At 50.5% G+C, this 9,670-nt stretch overlaps 1 protein-coding gene across 1 annotated transcript; it reads right to left on the bottom strand.

The window, feature by feature from the left end:
• Positions 1 to 994: 994 nt before the first annotated feature.
• On the bottom strand, positions 995 to 7,322 carry LOC109784644 (CSC1-like protein At1g32090). Its single transcript, XM_020343243.4, has 11 exons — positions 6,783 to 7,322; positions 4,217 to 4,369; positions 3,918 to 4,053; positions 3,726 to 3,827; positions 3,506 to 3,625; positions 3,349 to 3,429; positions 2,878 to 3,218; positions 2,542 to 2,787; positions 1,970 to 2,294; positions 1,645 to 1,878; positions 995 to 1,549 (listed from the first exon to the last, which is right to left on the bottom strand). The coding sequence occupies exons 1-11, from the start codon at positions 7,085 to 7,087 to the stop codon at positions 1,187 to 1,189; spliced, it is 2,406 nt and encodes an 801-aa protein (XP_020198832.1). The 5' UTR covers positions 7,088 to 7,322; the 3' UTR covers positions 995 to 1,186.
• Positions 7,323 to 9,670: the final 2,348 nt, after the last annotated feature.

Raw genomic sequence — 9,670 nt, forward strand, 5'->3', positions numbered from 1 at the left:
CAGCGGATTCGCATGACTCGTGCGTTCTTCTTCCTTCCGTTGATCCACGCTCTGCTCTGCTGTTGCCCTGTCCCGAGCCTTCACGTTTTGCTTCATGCGGTTCGGCTTTGCTTTGATTGGTTCATGCAAACAGCCGTCCATCTCATCAGCGGAAGCACGTTTTGGCCAAACTTTTTTTAGGAAAGAACACTAGTAAACTGTGGATGCTCGTGGCTTGACAGGCATGCACTGAATAGCTTTACATGTTTGACAAATTCAGAAAGAAAATGACATCTTGAACCCACGTCTCGCCCTAAAAGGCGTGTCACCCATGTGTGGCTTGATCACGTCACCTCTGAGCTCACCCTTTTGCATACACCGCCTCTGCTTCAAACATTGGCTTACATTGTCTCTGTGGGAAGTTTGTTGGGGTAACGCCCTCCCCCTCACGAGGCGACGGGGAGGGCGACCCCATATCCTGCCGCCGGTCTTCCCCCTCCTTCCCTCGCCATCGTCAGGGGGCGCGCCCAGGCAATTCCCGTTCGGCGGCGGGGGTGGGGGGCTTGCATCCTCACGCGTGTCAGGTCCTTCGCGGGCTGGTCTCTCCATGGTCAAGCGCGGTGCTGGTGTTGGGTACCATGGCGTGGCGGCGTTTGGGTGTGACGACGGTGCCCTGTGGCGGTGGCGGTGGACTAAGGAGCCTGTAGTGCGACGGGCGGAGCGTGCCTAGGCGTGGCGACCATATTAGGTCGATAGGCAGCGCGGGCTGCGGCAGCAAGGGCCGATGGCTGTGGCTCTACCAGTTGGGAAACGCAGTAGAAAACAAAACAAAACCTACAGTCATTCAGGAATAATATAAAGATGCATTAAGCGGTTTGATAGGAATAATATGAAATGCATTAAGCGGTTTGATTTACGACATTGAGTTGCCCTAATTTCAAAAGATGTTTGGGAGTTAGGTTTTTTCGGATTAATCAGAGTTGCCGTAAGTATCGCCATCCAACGCCGATTCGCATTAGTACTCAAAGGTAATTGCTTTCTCCCTTTGCAGAGGAAAAATCAATCAACTCATAAGATTATCATCACACGACTACATATTGGCATGTACATCAATCATCAGCATCATCTGGACTGGACTAGAGGGGCAATCATTTTCACCAAAATGCGAGGCAAAAGGTCTAAGTTAGGGAGTGGTAAATTGGCAGCATCAATGGTCGACTCCAGGGTGGTAGACAAAGTGTGGCGGCGACTGCTCACTCCTCATGTGAGTTTCCTCAAGCTGGTGATACTGGTGCTGGTACTGGTACTGGTACTGGCTGCTGGTCCTCTCCTCATGGTGGTAATGCGTCTGTGCGCTCGTCTCCTCCTCATACTGTGAGTGTGAGCTTCTCACATGCTGCTGCTGCTGATGCTCCGATTTGTCGATTCTCACCTCTATGGTGGCCTCCTCTTTCTGATCCTCCTGCTCAAACATGTGGAAGATGGGGTGCAGGTATGCATTTGCTAGGTAGGTCTTGAGGTTCAGGCTTGGCTCCGATGCGTGCTCCATCCTGTCCTTCTCCATAGCCTCCTGATGTTCAGAAAAGTAAACAGCCATTTCAGGTCTTGCAAACGATCTTCCAAGCAAAAAATCACACGTGATGCAGATAGAGGCGGCGCACTGACCTCTAGAGGATACTTTCGGAACGCGGGTTCGAACCGACTCTTGCAGTACTTGTGGAACCATATTGTCAGCAATGGCAGGAAGATGAGCAGCGGAGTGGAGTAGGCGGCCTTCATTGTGCTTAGCAGCCCAAAGAGAGTCACATGAGAGATGAGCAGGCTCGCTATGATGCGCGAATGGACCTGAGGCCAGAATGCCGCCGCGCTCTCGTACTCCTGGTTGTACACATTGATGATCTGAACCCAGGAATGAAGGTGGGTGGGTGGTCAGTGCACTGGTTCTGACACATCGAAGATATAGAGGTCAAGGCTGTATCCATGAACTCACCTGATGCCTGTAGACAAGGTAGGCGAAGGCGAAGAAGACGATTATGAAAGGGAGGAGAATGGGGGTGACCACCGCGTACACGAGCCCAAGGAGGAAGTACAGCTGCAGGGATGGAAGGTTTTCTCCAAGCGCAATGCTGCGTGGATCCATCGCCCTCTCCCTGTCACGCTCGGTTTTCACGATGAACATGTTCTTCAGATGGTAGATGACCAGTGGCTTCATTCGAAGAATCTCGTTGGCGATGCCGGCCCAGCCATCGACCATTATGTATGTCATGAAGAATGTTGCTTTCATTGGTACAGCCACTCCAATGGTCCTTGGTATTCTGTAAAGAAAAAAAAGGAGATGTGACGGATTGTTACTGTTTATGACTATGCATCCAACATTTTTCATTTGTACATTTTGAGAGTGAGTACTAGTACATTCTAGCCATATGAAGCGGCAGCACAATGATTAATGAAATTTAGACATTTTTCTTTCCGAAAAGGGGACAATTAACGTAATGAAGACATGGGAAAATAAGTTTTGGTTCATGTATGCATGTTGGCAGAAGAATGTTTGAAGAAACTTACTGTGAAGGAGGATCGTGAAAAAAAGAGTCCAGCTGTTCAAAAGCTGTGCCAGCAATTATGCTTCCAAGAAATACATTCACCAGCATGAAGTAGTAATATTTCGAAGCAGTTCTTCTTTCCAGAGATGACAAAGAGACATAGCCTTCAACTTTCGACATGATCATAAGAACTGTAGGGAGGATATAGAGAAAGAGCTTCAAAGCCAGACCGGGAAGGAAACCCTGCAGGAAGGACTTCACCACCTTTCTGCAAGTTGAAAATAAGTCGGGTGAATGATTAGAATAATGAGCAATCTCAAGAAGCATGATGCGCAAAAAGAAAAAGCAAAATCCTTACACTTCTATTACTGGCCTCAAGAAAGGCGCGACTCTTTCAATACCCTCAAGATTGGCAAGTGATTGCACAAATGCAATAGGTATCATGTAGAAGAACACCAAAGCAAAGACCGCGATTGATATGAGAAACTTGCGTATACTCAGAGAGAAAAATGGAATAGCAAGATTCTGCCAATAAACGTCGCGTGGTTCAGGAGCCCAATTGGTCAGCCATTGTGTGGGATTCTTTGACTGTTGTGTCTGTGCACATACAGCAGCACCCCATCTTGAGTCAAATGTCACAAAAGAAACTGGCATAACGGCTTTTGGATCATTCAGAACTCTGTGACGCTCCGATGCAATCTGAAAATATCAACGTAAATGTATGTTAAAATCATAATCATAGGTACATGTGCATGGGGTCACAACGTGCACGGTAATTTTTTTCTTCTCAAATATAAGGAATCATAACACCAACAAATTGTAGACGTACCCTCTTATCAAGTTCGCTAATTCTAGCCCGGTAGTAGTCGATTTGATCCACTTTTCTACCACAGAAACCAAAGCATCCTGTCTGAAATACCATGAACAAGGTTAGCAGTTTATACGCACATATCCAAAAATAACAAAAGCAATGATTGAAACATTACCCTTCCAGTTGGTCTTTTCTCAGGATGCCTTTCAAACTTCAGCTGGTAGTAATCCAGCCAGTTTTGAAGTCTCTCCTTTTGCTTTACAAGTTTAGCATACCGGTTTGCATTGTAAACAGACTGAAATAAAAAATAAGGTAAGCTCTATAATCAAAACACTAGCCAGCAACCGTTATTTGCGAGTGTGTGTGTAAAAATCAACTAGAATGAGGATGTATACCTGCTGACCAAGATAGTGGTCTGGATGGTTCCTGCGGAAGAACTCATCAACTGTCTCAGACGTCGAATGGCTTGAAACATGAGGTATGTTTCTAACAATCACCTGGCGTTGTTTTTATTATTAGTATTATTATTATTAAATGCTACAGTAGGGCAGCTGTCGACGCGTAGCAAACTTTGTTGATGTACTTACAGTGAACTGATCAGCACAACGTTTCTGAGAAGCCAGGAAATGCAATCTCATGAACGCCACATTACTGTACTCTTTGTACAGCATAAAGCACGTCCAAAATGTGAACACATATGCCATTAGAAGATGAATAAAGAACCTGAAATGAAGTGGGATGTGAAGGGTCAACATTTTAGAGTACTATTACAAATCAGAACATACAACCTAGAACAATGTACAGTTTTAAAGAACAATGTTCTGACTTTGTGTTAGGATAAAAAATGAACTGGCAAATTTAGAGTTCATAATTTACTGAAGATTACCTGTTGGAGCCCGGGCTAACATTTGATATGGACAGCTTATCAATATCACTGAACATAACATCTTTTCTCAGTTTCAGTAGTGTCCCACCAGAGACATTGACCGGAATGAGAACCAGCAAGGCGACAACCATGACGGGCAGAAAAATCTTGAGGCTGCAAGTGAGACCAGAGGAAAAAAATAGTCAAGTGTATGAAACACAGGGCTCAAACTGAACCTGTAAAATAGCCACACACAAAAAAAAAAACTACTAGAACTATATTGAAGACTTGAAGTGCATGAAACACTAAACAGTAGTCCCATCTCCTGCAACAGAGTTCCAAATCTTTTCCTTGACAAAAAGGGGGGAGGGAAAGGTAAAATTTCTCCAAAAGCACCGCCTGAGCAACCAAGGTCAACAGAATGATTTTTGCCTCTTGGTCGGATGGCTGTAAAGCATCACCCACATGCGAGGATAAACGTGAAAGAGAAGTTTCGCCGGATCGAGAAACGCTTATATTAGATGGTGGAATTTAGTTTTATGGCCCGTCTGTACAGTAGAAGGGACCAGCGAACCAGGTCGTCCATCAGTTTTTACTGTTGAAAACATGGCTGCATTCTGAAGAGGGAAACCTTTGGGATGAAATTCCGTCCAAGGCGGCAAGGAAAGCATCTCCAGTTTGCAAACGCCGGTGGTTGGTCCCCACATGCTGAATAATCGGTTGGAGCCACACAGAAAAGTTGCGTGTTGTTTAGAGCAACTCCAATGGGGCGACCCATTTTGTCCGTTTGGGTCATCCGGACAGAAAACTTGGCCCAACGGGGCGATCCAAACGGACGTCCGTGTCCGCCTGCTGTCCGTTTGTCCTCCCTCCCGACCCAAATTGGACGCAAAAATGGGCCACGAATGGGTCCGCGGCGGACAAAACAAGCGCTCTCGTCGTCCGCTCTCGTCCGCTGCTGCCCTCTCGTGTCCGCCTCTGGACCCACATATCAGTGACCAAGCAAGAAAACCAATCGACAAACCCCAGCCGCGACCCCCACCCCACCCCCGCCTCCTCCCACAGTCGCACCAGCAGCAACTCCCTGTCGCGGCGATGCATCTCTTCTCGGGCGGCGGCGGCCGCGACCCCCACCCCGCCTCCGCCTCCTCCTCCTCCCGCCGCGTCCTCCAGCTCGTCGCCGCCTGCTTCTTCTTCCTCATCGCCTTCCTCCGCCTCACCCGCAGGCCGGCCCTCGCGCCGCCTCCGCTTCCCCTCCTCCCGGTCCACCGCGCCGTCCCCCGCCAGCCCTCGCGCCCGCCTCACCCGCAGGCCGGCCCTCCGCCGCGACTCCTTGGCGGCAGAGGCCGCCGCGGCCGCCGTCGCTGCCAGGGACCTCTACACCAGATCCAGTTCGACGACATGGACGGCGGCGCGTGGAAGCAGGGGTGGAAGGTCGCCGTCGGAGCTGGCTGACTCCGCGCGCCCACCTCGATCTCGTACGCTCCCAGTGCAGGTTGTGGCAACGGAGGAACGCGGCGGCGCCGGGAGGAAAGCTGCATCTTGCTTGTCCGTTTCATCCACGAGCGGCGGGTTGGGTGCCTCCGCGGACCGTGCCTGTCCGCTAGGCGGACGGGCGACCCAAACGAACAAAAAACGGACAAAATCCGTGTCCGTTTGGGTTGCTCCGTTGGAGTTGCTCTTAGTGGGCGAGCACCACTACTTAGCTAGGAATATGATACGGGTCGGTGGCGGTGTATACTCGATTACACCAGGCAGGCTAAAGTACTAGTCTAAAGCTGGATAAGTCCGTGCCTTGGCTGAAAGAGCGCCCGTGATCGTGCAAAACAATCCAAGGATATCTGACGGGCGGGCGGCGCCATTTTCAACGCACAACTGAATTGGATGGCAGGCACGACGTGCCAAGATGACCTCTATCGCCAACGTTGTCACCAGACACAAGCAACATTTCTCCGGATAATCACGCAACCCGTCACTCTGAGATCCAATCAGTTGTGGGCTGAATTGATATATAGGTCTAATTAGCGAGGATTAATATCAAAAGCACAAGGGTTAAAACCTTGGGAGGGAACTTGTACAGTGTTTCGTTGGGGAAGAATGCTGGTTTGGGTTTGGGTGCGCAATCTCCGGAGCATGTGAGGATCACATGTTCCCTGTGACGATGAGAGAACCGAACAAGCACTGTGCTGTGCAACAAAGGAAACAGCTAGCAGCAGCGAGAAGGCAAGGTATAGACATGCATTATTGACACGCAAACCAACAACTCATCCAGGCAGGCAGGCAGGGGCAGGCCATGGTTGCAAATCTGGCGAAAAGCAATTGTAACATTAATGGCAATGGCGTAATCCGCTGCCATTAATTTGGCGAAAAATGAAAAGATGAACCAAATGCGACTGTTATACTATCTGGGGATCAGAGCAAATTTGCTGTCGAGGAATTGGTTGAGAAAATAGTAACCGATCGCATGACTCCCAAATTGCACAATTCTGTAGTAGTAGTCGACAAGAGCAGAGCAGAGCAGAGCAGTAGTGGTAGTGGGAGTGGGAGGATTTCCGGAAGTTAGAAGGGAGTGAGTGGCGTGGCGTACCCGAGCGTGTAGATTCGGAGGTAGACGGCGGAGTCGAGGCCGGCGTGGTGTATGAGCTCGGTCTGGGTCATGCGGAGCGCGCCGGGCACCCAGCTGAGGAACTTGAAGTAGGTGCAGAGGTTGAGGTTGATGGCCCTGCGGGCGCCGCGGTGGTCGGCGGCGCGCTTCCCGGCGATGTAGAGCTTGGGGAAGTAGACGCGGTCGTTGATGGGCTGGATGCGGAGCACGGCGAAGAGCAGGAGGAAGACGAAGGCCCCCAGGATGTTGATGAAGGCCGACACCCCGAGGTCCTGCAGCGTCGCCATGGCTGGGGCCTCCTAGGGTGGACGGACGGGCCGCTGGTCGCTGGGTTTGTCGTCTGCGCCGCCTAGCAGCAGCCGCGCCGGCGCATACGCGGCGAGGAAGGGGAGAGAGAAGGCGGGCTGGCGGAAATTGAGGGCGCGGGGGCGGGGGTGGTGGCGTGATGGAAGGTGGAGTGAATGGAGGGAAGAGAGGAGGAGAACGGCAGGCAGTCGAGCCGGGTTCCTCGCTTGGAATTTTGTGGAGCCCACCGGCCACCGCCGCTTTATCTTGTCACGGATGCTACGTAGCGCTGTCTCTGCTTGGCGTCACAGTCCGTTGTGACCATGTACACGCGGCATGGATGAGTGAGGATGGTGTTGGTTTCTTCTTTCCAATCCAGAGAGAAATTGGGCGTAAACTCGTGACGGACGACATGAACACTGTACGTAGTAGGCACTTCAAGTACAAAGCGGCCGCACGGGCAGCTAGCTGGTACTAGTACTACTCGAATGCAGCGCAGGCGGTTTTTGACTACTCTGTGCCGCCTAGCCTGTTCTCCGCGTGGCCGCGTAGGCGCAAGTAAAGTTTGCGCGTTAAACTTTCGTTCACACAACGACCTGCCTGCCTGACACCCATTTTTGTAAGAGCAACTCTGGCAGACCCCGCAAAACGCGTTTGCAGTTCGCGCAAAATCGCTTTTGCGGGCCGGCGCGGGCTGGCACAGATGCAGACCCCCCAAACGGATCCGTAAAAAGATATGTTCGCGGAATATGCTTTTTGCGGGTCGGCTATGCGGGTTCTGCTCGGGCACCAGCGCAACGACCCGTAAACAGAAAAACTGCAAATCTGGAATTTGACATAGGGTTTCACAAACAAGTTCAAATTCAAATGACATAAACAGTTTGCGCGCAAATAAAAGCGAAGTTCATTACGTAAAAGAGGGCATGCAAAGGTTTGCGCCCATGTCCGGCATCATCTTGGGGGTCGATCTTCACTCCGTGCCATGGAGTTCATCTTGAAGTTCATCGGCGCCACCGTAGCCACCTCCATCGCTTGTTCCAACTCCCGCACCGAAATCATCCACGTTGCCACCATATGGAGCAGAGAAAAATCACCGGAACGGGAAGACCGGCCGAGGCGACCATTCTCTTCTTCAAGATCTCTCTCCTTGCCATATCATGCCATGTTTTGGTGACGTCGTCCATGTCATTGCGGTTCATTGACATGATCTTGTTCTCTTCGGCGAGCAACAATGACATCGATTTGTTTTCAGAGGCGCGTGATTTTCTCTCCTCAATGGCAGCTTTGCGGAGCCCCTCTTCCTTGAGCATTTGTCATTTTTCTTGCTTCTCTTTTGCCTTCTTCTCGGCCAACTCTTTTTTGATCTCCAACGACTTCAACAACATCAACTCGTTTGATTGCACCATGGCATCAATCTTCTCCCTCAAGCTCGATGCTTCTTGCTCTCTCTTCATCTTCTCTTTAGTCTTCTTGTCGCCATCCGGCTTGTGCAAATTTCTTGGGCCATCATCATCCTCATCTTCATCCATGTTTGTAAGTGAGCCTCTCTTTGGTGGGGATTCTTTGTCGATCAACTTCCACTTCTCGCACTTTTGGAGCAACTCCCAACAATGCTCTAATTTCAAGAATCTGCCTTCCGAAGCTTCCATGTCCTTGTATCTATGTTGAGCAATCTTGTCCTACACAATGTGAACAAAGTGATGCAAACATTCTCATGATACATTATGACGATGCATAACTTAAACAAAGGCAAAACAAACTCACATAGTCGGACTCCACGGTGCCACTTGGAGGTGCATTGCGTACTTGCTCCAAGCAAGCTGCCCAACGGCTGCACATAGGCTTGATGTTCTCTCAACGACCTTGAAGCGACCGAAATGTGCGTGGAGTCCTATTGGGATAGTTTTTCATAATGCGGAAGTATTGATCTTCGATCCTTTGCCAATATCTCTTGGCGGTTTGAGAAGTACCCGTGCATGCATCAAGAGACACCGCACTCCATGCTTTGATCAAAGCTTGATCTTCCAAGATCGTGTAGTTCTTCGATCTTTGGCTTTTCCCAGTTTTTGCTTGTGATTGCTCAAACGCTTCCGCTTCGATCTCCTCCAACTCGTCCGCACAACCATGATCGTTCACGCCGCCCTCCGTTTCATTGTAGTCGAATGGTTCGAAAGGGGCTTGATCAATGTCAACCGCGTTCGTGTCCAACAAGTTCACGAACTCGGTTGTTGCATTGTTCGAACCATCGCTATAGCGAACGATAACAAGTCACGAGCTATCGAGAACAATGGCGAAAAATGAAAGAGAATCGCCGAAGACCGAAGAGATATACCTTCCGGACATTTCGTCGAACACCTCGCTCGCGGGGGGAGCGGCACCGTTGAACGGCATCGCCGGAGCACCTCCTTGCAGGGGGGGGGGGATGGAGTGAGAGGTTGAAGAAGGTGGCTTCCTTGAAGCCGGAACCTTCCTCCGCTTTGCGCCCGCGGCCTTGCCGGCCTTCTCCGCCGCCGGCCGGGATCACACTGCGGCGTTGGCGCCCGGAGCGCGGGCCATCGCGGCGGGGGCAGCCGGATTCCCGCCCT

Source organism: Aegilops tauschii, chromosome 1, assembly GCF_002575655.3.
Source record: "Aegilops tauschii subsp. strangulata cultivar AL8/78 chromosome 1, Aet v6.0, whole genome shotgun sequence".
Classification (NCBI taxonomy): Eukaryota; Viridiplantae; Streptophyta; class Magnoliopsida; order Poales; family Poaceae; genus Aegilops; species Aegilops tauschii.